The sequence below is a fragment of the Mustela nigripes genome, chromosome 1, assembly GCF_022355385.1.
Source record: "Mustela nigripes isolate SB6536 chromosome 1, MUSNIG.SB6536, whole genome shotgun sequence".
Lineage (NCBI taxonomy): Eukaryota > Metazoa > Chordata > Mammalia > Carnivora > Mustelidae > Mustela > Mustela nigripes.
In genome coordinates, this window is record NC_081557.1 from 206,973,746 (window position 1) to 206,993,525 (window position 19,780).

Here is a 19,780-nt window from a genome sequence, read left to right on the forward strand (position 1 = left end):
GCTTGGGCTTTGTCACCATGTGGGCTGGGAGGATAGCCCTACCAAACTGAAGTTCTAGGCCTTGGTTCCCCTGGGAGGAATGTGAGGGCTGGTGGGGCCCTTAGCTCATCATGATGCCTCCATCAGCTGGGCAGCAGCTCGGGCCTGGCCAGGCAGGGAGGCCGCAGGCAATGCTGGCTGCCCTTGGACTTCAGTGCTCAGGCCAGGATGCCACCTCCCTCCCTCTTTCTCTCTGCTAACCTGGCCTTCCCCCTCCCCAGGGTCCCAAGTGATGGTGGTTTACACGGAGGACGAGCTGAGCCCTGCACGACTGGTTAGCACGGTGGAGTTTGCAGCGGCGTCTGCCGGCTGGTGGGTGTGAACCTCGGGCTTTCAGCGTCTCAACCCGACAGGAAGCATGTCTAAGAAGAGCCGGAACAAGGGCGAGAAGCCCGACACGGAGGCTGATGCCGTGCAAATGGCCAACGAGGAGCTGCGGGCCAAGCTGACGAGCATTCAGATCGAGTTCCAGCAGGAAAAGAGCAAGGTGGGAGGGGTGTGGGCCCCCGGCTTCATGGGGGAGGGGCTGCGAGTTCCCTGGCTGGGGGTGGGCACTCGACCTCTGAGCCTCAGCTTGCCCTTTGGGAGAATGGGTACAACATCAGTGGTGGTACCACGTGGGTTCCAGTCTTGGCCACCTCCCGTCTCCCTGTGACCTCGGATCAGATACATCACTGTCTGTGCTGTAACTCCTCTCCCCTGCAAAATGGGGTCATAATGGGACCCCCCAATGGACCTGTTGGTGGAGGAGGGGGAGTTAGGAGGTGAGGGTACTAGAGAGCTTCTGGCAAAGTCTGGGTCTGGGACGGGGCTGTTGAGCTCTTGTGGGGTGAGAACGAGCTTTGGGGCTGGTTGGTACAGAGCCAGGTTGTTGGCCGGCAGGCTGTAGGCATTCAGTTCAAGTGTATTGATGCCTGGCACAGTGGAGGAATAATAACCAGCCAGGGCAAAGTCCTAGAGATCTGAGGTCACAGATTAAATACACTTGTCACTTGGGTGGTTTGAAGACCAAGCTGGCCGGTGTTCTGTGGTGTCCATGGGCTTAGAGAAGGGGGCGTGGAGCTTGCTCCCTGGCAGCCTGAGTGGGAGGGTCTGGCCTATTCTGGGTATGGTGGGGGAGGTTATACCCAGCCATGAAGGAGGCATGCCCTACAGCCGGGTGCGTAGCACTGGGAGCCCTCGAGGGACTGCTGGGGGATGGTCGTAGGTATCCCATCTAGTTGAACATGCTGGGGACTGGGCAACAGCAGGGGTCCAGACGTGGTCCAGCTCCCAGGTGGGGAGGGGGGATGGGCCCTGGGGCCTGATTCAGTCCCCTGCTCAGAACAGCACCATGGAGAGCGGAGGCAGAGCCCAGTACCTGGGGGGTGAAGGCTGGGCTCCTGGAGCTTGGGGACAGATGTGTCCCCTCCCATATCAGGACACTCAGGACTCCAAGCCAGCTTAGCTGCCCAAGGCACCAGCTTGTCCACACTTTGTGCATCTCAGGAGGGATTCATCTGCTGGGATCCCTTGGGACTGGCCCCACGCCAAAGTAGCAACAGCAGCTATGGCCCTTGGGAAACCACACAGCCAAGGTCATTCTGCCAGGGGTCCTCCCACCCCCACCATCTAACTCACCTTGCTGTCTCGGGGCAAGCCATGTGACCACCCGATGCCTCAGTTTTCCCCTTTGTTACATGGAGTCCTCTGATGTGCCTGCCTCCCTGAGTCATTTGAAGAATGGGACAGTCACACATGTGTGCCGCCTGTCACACACAGCCGCGGGGCACTTGGCTGACATTTATTATGTGTCTGCTATGCAGGTCACTCTAGGTGCCTTTGACGGTGCTCTCCAGTTGATAGGTGAGCAGACTGAGGGTCAGTCAGCTAGCTCACCGGGGCCACCATCACAAACCACCACCGACTTTGGCTTAAACAACAAGGAAGTTATTCTGGAGGTTGGAAGTAGTGGATGAAGGTGTGAGCAGGCTGGTTTCTCCTAGGATACCTCCCTCCTGGGCATGGAGATGGCCATCTTTTCCCTATGTGCTCACATGGCTGTCCCCATGTGTCTGTGTTCTGACCTCTTCTTTTAAGGACACCGGTTGTAATAGGCCAGGGCCCACACAGATGACTTCATTTGACTTAATTATATCTTTTCAGATTTTATCTCCAAATACAGTCACATTCTGAGGTTCTGCAGGTTGGGACCTCCTTTGGGAATTTGGGGGACACACCTCCGCCCATGATATCGGGTCTCAGCACAGGTGTATGTGGTGGCACTAGGTTGGGGCCAGGTCTGTGGGGACTTTGCCCCCGGGTCACCAGGCTGTCCCCCTGTTGGACACGCCCCAGCTGCCTGATTTCTCAGCCCAGCCACACCCATGGCTCCTTGGGATGGCTTTCCCTGGGTTGCTGCTGGGGGAGCTTCTGTTCCAGAATTCAGCAATGTGCTTATGGGCTGGTAGGAAAAACATAAATAGAAACTTTATAGTTGCATTTAAATGACATTTTCTTCTTCTTCTTTTTTAGATTTTATTTATTTATTTGACAGAGAGAGACACAGTAAAAGAGGGAACACAAGCAGGGGGAGTGGGAGAGGGAGAAGCAGGCTTCCCACTGAGCAGGGAGCCTGATGTGGGGCTGGATCCCAGGACGCCAGATCATGACCTGAGCCGAAGGCAGATAGATACTTAATGACTGAGCGACCCTGGCACCCCTAAATGGTATTTTCATACGATCCCATAAAATTATTGTTGATGCCACAGTTCAGGTTGTTTTCCCAGAGGATCCCTGTTGAACACCATAGGACAAGGGAAAATGTTAACTTATCTATTGATTCATTCATTCAGCAAGCCCCTGTGCCGTCACTCTGTGTTGCATGGGAAGTGTTCGGACACGGCGTAGGGGCAAGAGAGCCCCGGAAGACTTCACAGAGGCCTTTGGCAACTGGATCCTAAGGCTTTTGCTGGCTAGTGAGCCAGGGAACAGTGCTTTCATGTTCCCAAGTGTCCAGCAACACCCATGAGTCCCGGACATGCCGAGGCCCAGGTCTGGGGTGGGCAGGGGCAGAGTTGAGGCCTTACTGGTTGGGAGGTGTCTGCCACGGTCTGATGGCAGGACCAGAGTGCTGGCAGGGAGTGGGAGAAGCAGCCAGGTCTGGAAATGGGGAGCCAGCACTGACAGACATAAGGAGGAGTTGGGTGTCAGGGGAAAGGGGGGGGGCTGACTTACCTGTTCCTGCTGGATGGCAGGTGGCGCTGGCTCCCAGGTGTCCCCTGAGGCAGCTGCCTTCCCCACCACCCCAGGGTGCAGTCCCTTCCAGTCAATTTGCTCTTGCCTCATCTGGGGCCAGGTGCGGAGGAACAGTGGGCACAGGCCCATCTCTCCTGCTGTGCCTCTGAACTTGGGGGACAGCTCGGAAGCATCTGGCAGGTGAAGTGCCAGTCACTTTTTAGACTTGCTAAGCTCGATGGTGTAAGGCGCAAGTGCTCTGCCCACAATGGGCTAACCTGGGCTTGTTCAAGAGACTTGTTACCCCTGGGCTTGGGCCTTGGCTCCTCAGGGCAGAACCGGTGGGACCCAGAGGGGATTTCTTGCTTGACCCTGTCTTCTCTACACACCGGGGTGGCCTGGCCTGTCTCAGCTGGACTACCCTCTCCCAGGCTGCCCTGCATACACCTCAGCTCTCCTCCACATTCCTTCCTCCTTATCTACCTGTGAGCAAACTTCCCTTTATCCACTCACCCACTTTTGGCTTTCCTTATGTGCCCATGATGTCCTGCTTCAGAGTATATAGTCAGGGTTGTTCAGAGAGGCATGGAACCAGTGAGAAAGATGTGTGTGTGTGTATGGGTGGGGAGGTGAGGGAGACAGATTTTTTTTAAGAAGTTGGCTCACATGATTATGGAGGCTGACAAGTCTGAGCTTTGCAGAGCAGGCAGCTGGAGAGTTCAGGAAGAGATGATGATGCACTCATGAGTATGAAGCAGTCTGAATTCCTTTCTCCTCCCGGGAGCTTGGCCTTTTCTCTTGAGGCCATCAAGGGATTGGGTGTGGCCCACCCACACGATGAAGGGTCAGCTCTTTTACTCAAGGACTAAATGTGAATCACGTCTTTAAAAAAAAAAAATACCTTCACGACAACATCTGCATTGGTGTTTGGTCAAATGACCTGATCCCATGGCCCTGCCAAGTTGATACGTGACACTGTCTTGAGACTTAGTATCCCACATCAGTGCAGCAAGTCCCTTCCTTCTGACTCAGGTCCTTGTTGGCAATAGGCAGGGAAATCAGGACAGTGGGCTTCCCAAAAAGGACAATGTTGAAAGCATTTAGTCCCTTGCTGGGACAGTCATGTTAAGTATTTAAAGTTCTGGCTCCTTGTGATTCAACCCATTAGGAAAGACTCCCAGTTCCAGCCCTGGGAGAGGTAGACCCAAATGGGTCCCCCATTTTATTTCTGTGGTCAAGAGTATTCAGTACAAGGAGATGCTGATCTCGTGTTTTTATCTGGCCTAGTTTTGCAGCTTTCTCTGCTGTTGAAAGTAAGGGTTGATCAATACCCGGACACATGGTCAAACTCCTCACCCGAAATTAACTTCAGCATGTTGGTATGTCGTAACCAGTGGTCTGGAGAGACTGTGGCTGCCTCCCATAGAAGCAGCTTGTCCTCTGAGATATAACTGGTTTCTGTTTTTTGGGGACTGGCATGATTTAGAAAGCTAATGGATTGGCAGGGGTTCCTGCTGAGTGTGTGTTTTATGTGATCCTTGAAAAGTTCGAATAAAGCACTTTAGGGTGTTTTAAGAAAATATTCCCTTGGCACACTTTACAAGTACTGTCTTAAATTTTACTGATTAGATAAATTCACTTAGGCTGGCTTGAGAGCCTGGCATCTGGGGATGACTGGGCAGCCAGGCTCTGGCGTCAGGTGCCTGGAGGTGAGCTTGGTTCTGTCCCTTGGTGCGTCCTCTCTGAGCCACTGCTGCCCTCCAGCAAAAATTACCTCTTCCCGAGGCTCCTATGAGTTAAAGTGGGGGAACCTTGGAGCCCCCAGCCTATGGAGGGGGTAGCTCAGTGAGGGTCATTGCTCCCTGCTTGTGCCTCTCTGCCTCTGTCTTCTCCAGTCTTCCTAAGTCAGTCCGTTGTTGCATAGGCCCTGGAAATTTATTTCTGGAGTAAAGTTTGTTCCTCTTTGGTGAGAGATGATTTCTGCCTGTGTTTTGTGATGGATAAATTGTCCTCCCTTGTGAATCTCCAAACTGGAGGAGATGTCAAAGGCCTGAATGTCCTCTCCAGCATCTTCAGATGTTTTTTCACCCCTAGAAAATTCTCAAGAAAATACCAGGAAATAGAGTAGGAAGGAAAATAGGTGGGGCCTATGAGGATCAGGGCCGTGGGGGTGGCAGGAGGGGGAATTGGGCTGTGGGGACCGGGGAGGGTCACAGGGGCCCTTGTGCACAAGGTGGCACGGGGAGGTGGTGGCTGGGTCTGATGCTGACCCCCTCTCCCGTGGCTCGGGCCGCAGGTGGGCAAACTGCGCGAGCGGCTGCAGGAGGCCAAGCTGGAGCGCGAGCAGGAGCAGCGGCGGCACACGGCCTACATCTCGGAGCTCAGGGCCAAGCTGCATGAGGAGAAGACCAAGGAGCTGCAGGCGCTGCGCGAGGTGCTCATCCGGCAGCACGAGCAGGAGGCCGCACGCACAGCCAAGATCAAGGAAGGCGAGCTGCAGAGGCTGCAGGCCACACTCAATGTGCTGCGGGATGGTGCGGCGGACAAGGTCAAGACGGCATTGCTGGCCGAGGCGCGAGAGGAGGCGCGCAGGACCTTTGACGGCGAGCGCCTACGGCTGCAGCAGGAAATCCTGGAGCTCAAGGCCGCGCGCAAGCAGGCAGAGGAGGCGCTCAGCAACTGTATGCAGGCGGACAAGACAAAGGCGGCGGACCTGCGCGCTGCCTATCAGGCGCACCAGGACGAGGTTCACCGCATTAAACGGGAATGCGAACGTGACATCCGCAGGCTGGTACGTGCTGCCCGCACCCCTCCACAGCGGGCGTGCATGCACCCTTTCCTGCCCGCCCACGTGCATCCTTTCCTTCATGCATTCTTTCCTCTCCCACTTGCATGCATCCTTCCCTTCCCATAGAGTGCAGTAAATGCGGAGTTTCCAGACATGGTTCTAGGCACTGGGCTTCCAGCAAAGCCCCTGCCCGTCCTAGTGGTCATAGAGAGGCTTTGGGCAGTTAGAACTCTCCTTGCTAGGTGTGGGATCCTTGGTTCTTCATGAAACAGTCCAGAAGCAGAAGTTTCTCACCTTCAAAATGAGGTTAATAGATAAGGGGCAGGGTTATTGGAGGAAAGGACTGTGGAAGCCTATTGAAGTGCTAGACATTTATTTATTCATTTAATTAATAAACCAGAGCACATTTATACCTCTAGGTAAGATGAATATATAGGGATAAAGACAGCCATTCTGTTGCAACATCTGGGGAAAACCATAAATTGCAAACAATTGTATTTTTAAAGACTGGAGGACTGTGGAAGTTCTGAGGTCTAGAAAAGCTAAAATTCCAAAAGGATGAGAGAGACCCTGCCCAGGTGAGCTGACAGTTACCAGCCACTTTCTTGCCTGGGGGGCATTTGCTCATCCTGGGTGTGGGCCGGGGATTGGGCTTCCCCCAATAAGGAGACTCCACCAGGGCTGAGAGAGGTGAGTAGGGGTTTTTGGCCATCTCTCAGAGTCAGCATGAAAGATAGGAAACTAGAGGATCCCACATATATATCCCAAAATATTTTAGAGTTTGCACCCTAAAATATTCACTGAGTTCTGGGGTGATGCGGGAGGCTAGCGAGGCCAAGCAGAATGGCAGAATGAAATCTTCCAGAGTCATACCATACTTAGGAAACAAGCTGGCCAGATGGACAGGTTGCAACAGACCACGAGGACAGACCCTCAGAATGACTGTTGGACTTTGCACCTGTGCACTGCAGAAGGTTGAAAAGGCAAGTGAGCTAAACTCAGACTAGAGTCAACAACAGCAACAACTATGATATTTGCAAGAAGCACGTCTTGATTAAGAGAACATGGTCAGACTGAAAATTGTGAGGATGGAGATAGGTACAACATCCAAACACTAAGCCAAAGAAAGCTGGTCTGACTGTATTCATGCCCAAGGTCTTAACGCAAGGAGTAAAACTAAAGAAATGTAGGGGCAATTCTTAATAATAAAGGGGTCAATTCTTAATGGCATTTAGTAACAAAATTTCAAAACATGCAAAAGAAAAACATCAAAACTAAAAGGAGAAACAAATCCACACTTATAGTTGGAGAATAGCACTCTGTCTCAGCAAGTGATAGAACACATAGGTTATAGATGAACAAAGATATGAAAGATTTAAACAGTATAGTGAACTGACCAGAGCTACACTGACAGAATATAGTATTTTAGCAGCATCAGATACAATTCTTTTCAAGGGGACATATACACTTTCAAAATAGTGCTCTTTCAAGTAAAACAGATTTTAGACAAAAGGAAGAAACAGTGAAATTCAAACATTTAAGTTTCTATCTTGAGAAGAAAGAAAAAGAGCAGCAAATTAATTTCTGATAAAGCAGAATGAAGGGCCTTCAAGAGCAGGAATAACTGAAGTAAATCAGTGAAGAAAATGAACACATCAAAAGTTAATTGAAGTAGGTCAACAGATAAGCCCTGAGAAACGCTGATGAAGGGACAAGGGGACAAGTCCCCAGGATACAGACTGTAAGAGGGGCACTACTACAGCCCCTACAGAAATTAAAGAGACAATACGAGTACTTTATGATCAGCATATCCAAGTAGAAATATGGATAAAGTGTGCATATCCCTTGAACAAGTACAACTTAACCAAACTGACACTATAAGAAATAGAAAATGTGTGCAGTCCTATGGCTATTTAAGAAATTAATAGTTCTCCCACAATGAAAAACCGAAGCCCAGAGGCTTCACAGGTAAATTCTTCTAAGTATTTAAGGAAGAAATTACTAATTACACACAGACTCTTCCAGAAAAGAGAATTAGGAACATATTTTAATTCATTTTATGAAGCTGGCATAACTCTGATCCCCAAACCAATGATACTACAAGAAAAGAAAAAAAAATGTAAATTATACTGTATAAACATAGATACATGAGTACTAAATAAAATATTAGCAAATAAAATCCAGCAATATATAGAAGGTCTAATAAGCCATGGCCAAGTTGGGTTTATTCTAGGAATACAAAGATTGGTTTAATATTAAAAGATCAATGAGTATGATTCAACTAGTAATAGAATAAAGGTACAGAAAAAGCATTTCATAAAATTCAACTTCACAATATAAGCTCTCAGCAAATTATGAATAGAATAGAATTTCCTGAATCTGGAAAAGGGTTCTATAAAAAAAATTTACTACCAACGTGTATAGTGGTAAAATATTGCACTTTTCTCACGGAATTCAAGGACAGGACAAGATGTCCACTGCCACCACCTCTGTTCAACATTGCACCAGCTAGAACCTCAAATACAAAAGCCATTAAAAAGAAATAGAAGTTCCAAAGATCGAAAAAAAAAAAAAAGAGAGAGAGAGAGAGAGAGAAGGGATTTATTTGCAGATGCTATGATTGTGACATAGAAAATCCAAGAGCTTCTACAAATCATCGGAATAAGTAAGTGAATTTATCAAAGTCTCTAAATAAAAAGTAAATGTGCAAAAAATAATTTGTGTTTCTATAAACTAACAATGAATAATGAGAAAATAGAACTTTAAAAAAGACCATTTATAGTAGAGTGCCAAGACTTTGGAGCACTGTCTAATGAAAGCTGTGTAAGGTTTCTACCCTGAAAACTAGAAAACACTAGTGAGAAAAAATAAAGGAGACCTTTATTAATTAGTAAAGGGAGAAGCCATTTTCATGGTATCAATATCGGTTCCTCCACAATTGATCCATAGATTCAGGGCAATCCCTATCGTAACTCCAGCAGACTTTTTCTTTTTCTTTTTTTTTTTTTTGTAACATTGGCAAGTGGATTTTAAATTTGATTTAAAAATTTAAAGGACCTGGATTCACAATCTTGAAGACAAACAAAATCAAGAAAGCTCATACTACCATATAATCAAGATTATTACCAAGACAGGCTGAATGATATGTGGATAAATCACGGGAAACAGAAGAGTCCCAAAACAGACCTATACAGAGGTGTCTGCCTGCTTTAGGAAATAGATGACACCTCAGTCCAGTAGGGAAGGGATGGCCTTTCAATAAACCGTGTTAGAGTAGTTGGACATCTATAAGAAAAACAACCTAAAACAGGAATAGTGATCATTACATCGTGCTATCCATAAAGGTTAATTCAAGGTGGACCATAGCCTGAGATGTTAGAAAGCAAACCAGAGAGGCTGTTAGGATAACACTGAGCAATATTTTCATGTTCTTGGGTTAGGTAAATATTTCTCAGACAGGACAAAAATACACTATTCATATAAACGCACTATTCAGAGAACGTTGTACACCGAACATTTAAGAAACACATTCTGTTCATCCAAAGGCATCAGTGGAAGAGAGACAAGGCACAGCACAGATTGGGAGAAGGTATTTTCCAGACATGTATCACAGACAACTTTTATCTGAATTGTAAAAACAACTTTGAAGCAATAAAAAAAAAAATAATTAAAATGGGCAAAGTTTTTTAAGGGTGCATTAAAAAGAGAAGATGTACTCAAATGAAAAGTTGCCCAAGCTCATGGATCATCAGGGAAACACAAGTCATAACTAGATGCTATTCATACCCACTAGAATGGCTGTAATTAAAAACAAACAAACAAAACAAAACCAGACGATAACAGAGACTAGGGAGGATGTGGAATACTGGGAATGCTCAGATGCTGCTGTTGGAATCATCAAATGCTATGACCACTTCGGAAAATGACTTGGCAGTTCCTTAGAACAGCAATTTATGCTGCCCGGGACTTCCACTCCCATGGGGAGACCCCAGGGCAATGAAGACACACGTGTACATAAAGACATGAAAGTGAGCACAATGGCAGTAAGAAGGAGGGGACTCTTAGGGTGTAAACAGCACTCCACTCTTTCAGGATGGCCCTAGTGCAAGTAGAGTTGTTATTCCTTCCATTGAATGTTTATTTGTCCGAGTTCCAGCATTAGCTTCAGCACCAGAGTGGCAGAGAAAAATAAGATGTGGGCCTAGATAGCAGATAGCTGACAGACCACCAGACGACGGCGTATGAATAGGTTATTACAGTGTGGGGAGATTAGTTCGGTGCTAGTACCATGCCAGTGTAAAAGGCAGCAAGGAAGAACAAGGGGTGACTCTGGTGTGTGAGTCATTTCACAGAGGAAGTGAGCTGGGTTTTGAAGGATGAATAGGAGTTTGTCAGGTGATGGGCGACTGTTCTGTGCAGAGGGGAAAACCCTGGATGAAAGGAGGAGTACGGTGTGATCATTTTTCCTATAACTTTAAAATAGCCATGGTAATGTTTGATACTTGGATTCCCTGTAAAATAGTAAATGAAAATACAGTGGAAACTGCCATTGTCAAGGACGGGAGAATTGATGTTCTTGCCTTCAACAAAAGTTTTAAAATTATACAATGTTTCTGGGGCTCCTGGATGGCTCAGTCAGTTTGGAGTCCAACTCTTGATTTCAGGTCTGGTTGTGATCTCAGGGTTGTGAGATCAAGCCCCACGTTGGGCTCCATCCTGGGTGTGGAGTCTGCTTGAGATTCTCTCTCCACCTCTCCTGCTTTTCTCACTCTCAAAAAAAAAAAAAAAAAAGAAAGAAACATTTCTGGCAAAAAGGATAGATGAGATAATGAACCCTTAAGCACCCACCACACAGTTCATGAACAGGAACGTCATGGCAAGACCGAGACCCCTTGCCTGCTCCCAGGCCCCTATCCCCGAATTGGGAGTGCATGATTCTGTTTCCCAGACATGTAGCTCTATAGTGTATGCTGCCTCCAGATGACCTTGGTCAAGGTCACATTGCAGGAGGGGGATTTCATGCCCTGGGGGACGTCCTCTAGCAGACCTCATCGTAGTGAGCACACAGGGCTTGGCTGGCAGAATAATGATGGAAGACATTTGCCTGCAGCCTATCTTTTCTCCCAATGGACTCTCAAGGGTGGACACTTCACCAAATGTCCTCTGTGCACCCCCTGAAGCATCCTCTGGAGCCCAGAGGGAGTCAGGCCTGGACTGTGGCTGTGGGGGTGGGGAGGATGGATGCCTGAGCAGGGGCTGCAGTTGCTAGGATACAGGGACTTGGCCTGTTCTCCCTGTCAGGTTTCTGTACCCAGGCTTGTTTGCTGAGAGTGGTTTTACCTGTTGCCTCATTTTGTGCAACAGGAAACTGGTCTAGGGAAAGTGACATCACAAGCAGAGTCCCTGTGCCCTGGCTGGGTCACTTACTCACTGACAGCACCAAGTTCCTCTGTGTGCCTGGTCCTGGCCAGGCCCTGATTCCACTGTGCCTGTGACAAGCTCTAGGGTGCAGGTGGCTAGGAAGGCAAGGGGCAGGGACCTTGGATGACAGGCACTTAGGACATTTTCTAGGGTCATGAGCCTACTTTTTTTTTTTCTTGATCTGAGAATGGCAAGTGGAGATACACTGATTTTAATTTTTTAAAAAGATTATTTATTTATTTGACAGAGAGACAGAATGAGAGAGGGAACATAAGCAAGGGGAATGGGAGAGGGAGAAGCAGGCTTCCCACTGAACAGGGAGCCTGATGCAGGACTCAATCCCAGGACCCTGGGATCATGACCTGAGCCGAAGGCAGACACTTAATGATGGAGCCACCCAGGCACCCCGATAATCTAATTTATAGAAGATCTAAGCACATACTGATATTGAGTTCTCAGAAATAATCTCCAGCTCCTTTTCTGTTTGTGTGTGTGTGTGTGTGTGTGTGTGTGTGTGTGTGTGTGTGTTTATGGAGGGGGCATTGTCACATCAAGGGAAAGGGAGCCTTTGGAGAAGGTCTGCTCTGGGTGGAATCTGGTCTTGTTCACTGGGTGAACTCCATCAAGTCTCTTACCATCTTTGAGCCTCATCTGCAATACGGGAGTAATCCCATACCTGCCCCAGGGTGACGAGAATAAAGTGAACTTCAGCTTATCGTTCCTCTAACAGGAGACCCATGAACTGTGCTCCTCTCTTGCAGGAGCAATTTATATTTAAAGTAAATAAAATGGGGGAAGGAACAAATATTTGCTTAAGGGACTGCTGGAGCTTAATTTAAAATGCACCAAAGGATTTTTCCGTTTTAGTACTAAACAGGTATATCCTCAATTCAGGTGTTCTTGGTGTGTGTGGGGTTTTCCCTTAAAGTGGCCACTTGCAGAATCAAGGGACAAGAACAAGTGTCCATTTCCCCTGTTATCTCACAGTTTGGAAAATGTCATTCCTCAGGCAGGCCTATTGCTTATGGCAACGTGTTCAAAGGTGGCCTGAGTTTTATTTCTTTGTCAGCTGGGTCGGATTAGAAATGAGGGAAGGACTTTGGGCCCCTGCTTACACATTTAACATACCTCTTAAGAAAGGGAAATAAGAAAGGCAAATATGGTCCACATTGGGCAGCAACACCAGTTTCTAGACTCATCTCCTAGACCTGTTAGGCTTTGGCCTCATTGCCAACGGACAGTAACAGACGACCACCGCAGTCCACTAGGGCGTAACATTTGGAAGTTTAGTTCTCTCTCATGTATGAGGTCTGAAGGGGGCTGCCACAGGGCTCCACAGGGTTGTGAGGGACACAGGTACCTCCCAGCTTTGCCCTCAGAATGGGCTTTGGGAAGTGGCTCAGGTTCTCATGGCCCCTCATCCCTGCTGAGTGCCAGCCCTTGCATCGTCATCCCAGGTTGTCAATAGGAGGGCCGGTAAAGAAGGGCGTGGTCTTCTGTGAAGTTCCATACATGCCATCTTCCTGCTCTTTGGCCAGCACCTACTCACTCAGCTTCACCTAGTTGCAATAGGGACCAGGAAATGTCCTTTAACTGAAGTGCACAGCAGCCCCTAATAAATTCCAGTTAGGCCCTCTGTTAGTCTTCCAGGGCTGCTGAAACAAATGATGGCAACTTCAGTAGCTTAAAACCAGAATATATTCTCTCATGGTGGTGGAGCCTGGAAGTCTGAAATCAAGGGGTCAGCAGGACCGTGCTCCCCCTGCAGCTTCCTGGGAAGGGTCCTTTCTTGCTCCTTCCAACTTCTGGTGGTGGCTGGGAAACCTCAGCGTTTCTTGGCTGTGGCCATGCCACTCCAGACTCTGCTGCCATGTAGTCTTCTCCTCCCTTTGTGTCTGTGTCTGGTCCCCTTCTTGCAGGGACATCAAGAGTGGACCCAGGGGCCACCTTAATCTGGCATGACCTCATCGTCCCTTACGTCATCACCACATCTTCATTCATTCTTTTTTCCCTGAACTTTGGGACAGAGGGGGGCTAACACAGTTACTCGCACATTGATGGGCACATTGGGAGCTGACCAAATGAAGCTTTTGCGGGGACAAATGTCCCGGTGGATGTGGGACTGATGGGACCACACGGGCCCTGCAGAGGCAGACCTGTGTTTGCACCACAACTCTGCTACTGCTGAGAGCCTGGGCATGTGCAGTGCTCTGGGCCCCAACAGGCTGTAAGATGGGGGGAATGCTGTCTACTGTGAGGGTCCTCTGAAGACCACGAGAGAGCGTGTCTCGTCGGTAATGCATGTAGTATTGAGCTCATGCGGGCATATGAGAAGGAAGGAGCAGCCGTCGCCCAGTTGGTGTGCTTTCCTGAACTCTGTGTCAGGCTCTTTTAGTTGCAAGTGACAGAAATTCCACCTGGAACCAGCTTGAACCGTCATTGGTCAGCCTTTACCACTGAAGGACTGGGATGAGCTCCGGTCACATCTCCCGAGGCACTCATGCCCCCCAGGATCCAGGTTTGTGAGGCTCTGCTCAGCCTCCTGCTGCAACATTCTTTGCCTCTGGGCTCTCACATTGTGCTGTGCCAGAACCTGGTCCTTACACAGCCCAGAGAAAGTCACCTTTCTGGCCCCTAATAAGGAAGAGCAGGAGGGCGTAGCTGTGTTGTCTCCAAGCTGTTTGACTCTGATTGGGTCACGAATAGGTCCTCAAGCCAGGTACTCTCAGGGGGCGGGACATGTGGGTGGTGTGAGCCAATCAGGGCCTGCCCTGGAAACTGGAATGGCTTCGGCCCTACCCCTCTGCTAAAGCCCTGTGCTGAGACCAGGAGCTGGGAGAAGGAATGGCTTCACACTTGGGGGGCTGCAGGTCAGGGAATCCCAACAGCAGCAATTGGTGGCCTCGTCAGAGTCCTGGAGGCTTAGGTTGGCTAAGAACTCAGCCTGGGGGCTGAATGTGACGTTGAAAAATGAAGAGCCTATTATTGGCTGAGTGAGTTGGCAAGTCTCCTACCCTCGGGGCCCTCAGGACTTTGGCTGGGGAAATAGAACAGCCCAGTGGATGTTGACTCCAGAAGCCCTTCTGCATTGCCCATTTGTTCCTGGACATCATCTCTGATGATGAACCTTTCTAAGAACCTTTCCTAAGGTGATGAGTATAAGACCCTGCTCATATCCTGAAGGAAGTGGGGGAGAATTGGCACTTTTCTAGGTACAGAGTTTGGGATTCCAGAGGTGTCCTGCTTGACATGCTGTTGCTTTGTGTGGGAGCAGCTAGTGTAATGCATGGTGGGGGCTCCATTTCTGGGCTCCAAGGCAAAGCAAGAAGTGTGTGGCTCAGGGGCACCTGGATGGCTCAGGCAGCTAAGCGGCTTCTTCGGTTCAGGTCATGATCCCAGGGTCCTGGAATGGAGCCGCACATCTCGCTCTCTGCTTAGCGGGGAACCAGCTTCTCCCTCTACCTCTGCCTGTTGCTTCCCCTGCTTGTGTGTTCTCTTTCTCTCTCAAGTAAAGAAATAAAATATTTTTTTAAAAAAAGAAGTGCGTGGCCTGGATGCTGCAGGGGGCCCTACGTGTGAACTTGCAACCCCCCACCATTGGTGCCCATACTTCATTTTTTTCTGTTGGCATCAATCACTCTCTGATCAATGCAGTGTTGATTTGTTTATTATGTTTATTGGCTCCTCCCCCTCTAGAATAGAAGCTCTGAGGGCAGGGACTCTGCTCTGTTTTGGTCACAGAATTTCCCAGTACCAATTCACGGCACTCGGCTCAGTATTTGTCGCATTCATGAAAGCAGGGGAGTGGTTGACATGAATGAACTCCTTCCACATACTTCTTACTGCTTCTGGACTGGCATCAGTGGTGGCAAAAGGTCTTCTGCCTCCTTAAGGATTTTTCTCTCTAGCCAGAAGGTGCTTCTCCCCGCAGAGGGGAGCTCCTGGTGGGTCGCCACCAGGGGGAGCCATGGGCACGTTCTGCTGCTGTTCAGAAGCTGCACCTGGCAGGCCCTGGGCTGGAGCCAGGAGATGGTCACGTGGGGCTGGGGAGTGGAGGACACTTTCTTCTCTCAAAGAAAGGTGACTCAGAGAGTTTTCCGGAACTGTAGAACTTTGCTTGAAAACCTCCCAGTATTTTGAGAGTACTATTTGTCCCTTCTATAATCTCAGTCATGTTTGATCAGTGTTTAATGGTCTGCTGTCTAAATAAGATGGACTTATGTTCACCGGGAGCTAACATAGATCAGTGGGGGCAGACAGCATGGATCACAGCTTATAATATCCCAGGCTCTGCACGAAAATCTAAATTTCCACAAGTGGACTAGGTAGGTTCTAGAAAGGTCTCCATGTCCCCACTTGACAGAGGCTGAAGCGGGTCTGACAGGTGGTTTCATCTGTGTGTCAGGAGGTCACACACTGTGTGTGTGGGGGGGGGGGGGGGGGTTTTGGGCCCCCCTTCCCTGCTCCCGGGGGGGTGGGGGCTCTTAACCAGCATTGTCTGCCCTGGTGGTCTGCATCTGGGTTCAAGGGCATTTGTGTTCTTCTCCTGTGATTTTCTTAACACATGGCCACAAACTTCATGGCTTAAACCTGTAGAAGCGAATTCATACAAAGTCTGGAGACCAGAAGTCAGAAAGCAAGGTGTGGGTAGGGCTGTGCCACTCTGGGGGCTCCAGGGGAGTCTCCTTCCTGCCTCTCCCAGCTCCTGGGGCTCCTGGCACTCCAACCCTCTCTCCTCTGTCCTCACCTGGCCTCTTCCCTGTAGCTTCTTTTCTCGAGCCTGGACTCTCTTCTTCATACAAGGATACTCATCGGTGAATTCAGGACCTACCCAGTTTATCCAGGATGATTTCCTCATTTTACTATCTTTAACCTAGTTATGTCTTCAAAGACCCTCTTCCCAAATGAGGTCCCAGTCACGGGAGTCTGAAGTAAGGTTGTGGGCATGTCTTTTTAGTGACCACCATTCAAACATCTACAGTATTCATTTATTTCCTCAATATCCTAATACCTAAGGGAGACAAAGTCTAGGAAGGACAGGTGCTACCATTTGTGGAGTCCTACTATGTGCCATCGGCTAACTCTCATCAGAGCTAGCTTCTACTGGATGCCTGTTCAGTGCCAGGCGCTTTCCCTGTGCTAGCATGTTTAATTTTCAAAACATCCCTAGTAGTTCTGTGCTGTTCTCAACCCCATTTCACAGATGAGAACACTGAGGTGCAGGAGGAAATCAGGGAACATGACCCAGGCAATGAGGTGGTGGGGTCAGGGCCGCCCAGTGGCCCAGTTCCCCACCAGCCTGCTTGTCTCTTCTCCCCTTTTGGGTGGATGTTCCTATGTCCCTTTCTCTATGTGTAGGAAGGAGCTGAGGTGCAGAGAGGTTATGTTTTTTGGCTGAGGTCACATAGCCTGCCAGTGGGAGCTTAGTGCCTGGGCTGTAACTTCTTGCCCCAGACAGCGGGCTTTTTCCAGTGTGCCAAGTTGTTGATCTGCACTGGCTGTAACTTGTAAGTTGTGTGATCAGAATACTAGGGTGTCACATTGCTTCCGGCTGCTGGGGCTGCAGGTGGTCCGTGATATTCCCAGGCTCCCGGGCCCATCCCTACGGCTTCTACCCTCTATCTCTACTCGGCCTTCTCCCTGGGTGTCCATGTGCCTCTTCTTCTCTTCTAAAGACAGTCATAATGGCCTGCCCTGCTCCAGAGTGACCTTCTCCTAACTGATTACATTTGCAACAGCCCTTTTCCAAATGATGTCACCTTCTCAGGTTCTAGGAAGGACATGGATTTGGTGGTGGGTGGGGTGGTGATTTGGTGGCAGGTGGGGTGGTGGGGTGGAGGAATGACATCCCAGTACAGCACTCTTACTGGGGCAGTTTCCCAGCTGTTGGTTTTGTGTCGGGAATCAGTGCAAGTGTATGGCTCAGGGCCTAAACGTTCTCTTCTGTAAGCTTCTTTCTGCTTGGTGTCCTCTGGGGAATGTGGGATAAGAGCAGGCTGGGTGAACTGGGGCTCGCTTGGAGGTTGGCATGTGGAGAGGCTGAGGTCCTATAGAGACCCCAGGAGACACATCAATTTGGGTCTATGAATCTGGCGCCCCATGACAAGTCAGGGCCTGGGGAACATGCTGGGGTGTCAGCAGCAGATGGGGGGGTTAAGGTCATAAGTGAGGACAGGGCTGCCTGGGAAAGAGGTACGGACGGGGGAGAGGGCCAATCCTTGGAAATCCCAGACACTGATGGCGGCCAGACAAGGTAAGTCTGTGAAGATAGAAACCATGCTCTCATGGCAGAGGGCTAGAGGGGTGGGAGAAGTTCATGGACCCAATGCTGGTGAGGAGGATGGAGGACAGAAATTTGTCCTGTGGCTTTGGGGGCCAGGGGAGCATTGAAGAGCTTAGCAGGAGCTATTTTGGTGGAGGGGTGGGCCTGAGACCAGACAGGAGAGGCTTGGGGAGGGAGGGGCCTTGGGGGGGTGGAATCAGGATTTTATTTTCTTTCATGAAGGTGAGAGAGACAAGAACATAAATATTTCACAGGTAAGCGTCTAGTTGGACATATAGGTCACCGAACCCATAACTTCCTTGCTTCTCTGTGCTTAGGGGAGCAGGCCCGGGCCATGGGCTGTAGACTCTCTGTGTCCTGAGTTTTCTGAGTTCGGCTGACCAAGGTTGGTGGTCCCGCTTAACTGTTTCCTGGGCCTCAGGCCAAAGAGGTCACGGGCCCATAGATTGATGGCTTGTTCTTTCTCTTTGGCAGATGGACGAGATCAGAGGGAAGGATCGTGTTATTCTGGCCTTGGAGAAGGAACTTGGGGTTCAGACGGGTCAGACTCAGAAGCTGCTTCTTCAAAAGGAGGCTTTGGATGAGCAGTTGGTTCAGGTCAAAGAGGCAGAACGGTACCACAGTAGCCCCAAGAGAGAGCTCCCGCCTGGGATAGGGGACATGGCAGAGCTCATGGGCGTCCAGGTGAGGAGGACAGCAGCAGGTGCGAGCAGTGGGGCCGCATGGCTGACCACCACCTGTCCTTCTTTCTGTGGGTCATTCTTCTAGTCACCTTGCCTGCTTGCTTCCCTTCACCCTCCCTCCCTTACATCTGTCCATCCGTCCTGGCTCCTTCCCTCCCTAAATGGGCTGACATTCATCATGTGCCAGGCCCAGGCCTGGGGATATAGAGGTGAGCATCCGGCCGCTCATACCTCCTGCCGTCTTGAACTCAGTGGACAAGAAGGAAATGAAGACATCAGCGCCATGTGGGCCATAGGAGTGCAGGAGGAGGCCCAGTGTTGAAGTCGGAGTCTTGCAAGATGGGTAGGGGCTTAGCCAGCAGAAAGGGCTTTGAGGGCAATAGCTTGGTGCTTAGCATGCACAGAGGAGGCTGAAGCAGTGTGCATGCACTCATTCACTCACTCATTCATTCTCGCACTCATTCCCTCAGTCATTCACACATTCACTCACTCACTCACTCACTCATTCATTCACCCACTCACTCATTCATTCACTCACTCACTCCTTCACTCCCTCAATCACTCTCTCACTCATTCACTCACTCACTCACTCACTCACTCATTCATCCACCCACTCATTCACTCACTCATTCATTCACTCATTCTTTCATTCACTCATTCATTCAATCACCACATGGTTGAATGTCTGTCATGCATGATCTGTGCAGATCCCATGTGAGATTCTAGCATCTCAGTGGTCAGCAAGATTGGCCCAGTGGGTCTTGAGGAATGTCCTAGCTCATTCATGATGGGTCTTTGTAAGAGAGGCACCGTGGACAGGGGCTCAGACGTGAAGGTGCCCAGAGACCACATTTGGCTGTGTGGGAGCCATTGGAGGACCTTGCAGTCTTGTCATCGGAGGTGAAGTCTTCCTGTGAGTCCCTGGTGGAGCCTGGGGTGCCCATCTGTGTGGCTCGACTTCAGGGAGCCTCGCCTGACATTGGGCCTCCCGACAAGGAACTCTCTGTCACATCCCATAGGTTTTCTGGGAGCGCTTAGTGTCCTGTAAGCTTCCTCAAAGTACATTTGTATCTTGACAATTTTTTTAGGATCAACATATGGATGAGCGAGACGTGCGGCGATTCCAGCTAAAAATTGCTGAGCTGAACTCGGTGATACGGAAGCTGGAGGACAGAAATACCCTCCTGGCAGACGAAAGGAATGAACTGGTAATCAGCTTTACGAGATGCAGATGCTGCCTCGAGATGCAGATTGCTGCCTTGTAGGGCGCAAGGAAACCGTCCTGTGGCCACAAAACCCGCCTTGAACACACACTGTAGATGCCTCCTGGTTTTCTTTACTTTCTTTTAG

General features: G+C 49.5%; 1 protein-coding gene across 3 annotated transcripts in view; it reads left to right on the forward strand.

Moving 5' to 3' along the window:
• JAKMIP1 (janus kinase and microtubule interacting protein 1) overlaps positions 1 to 19,780 on the forward strand; it is a 127,717-nt gene that overhangs the window by 60,724 nt on the left and 47,213 nt on the right. For 2 of the 3 annotated variants that reach the window (XM_059380551.1, XM_059380559.1), the window contains 4 exons: positions 261 to 526; positions 5,552 to 6,046; positions 18,222 to 18,431; positions 19,519 to 19,638. In XM_059380551.1, coding sequence (XP_059236534.1) covers positions 398 to 526; positions 5,552 to 6,046; positions 18,222 to 18,431; positions 19,519 to 19,638 — 954 coding nt within the window. In that variant the 5' untranslated portion in view covers positions 261 to 397. The remainder of the gene's footprint in view (positions 1 to 260; positions 527 to 5,551; positions 6,047 to 18,221; positions 18,432 to 19,518; positions 19,639 to 19,780) is intronic. The other variant, XM_059380568.1, reaches the window with a different exon arrangement.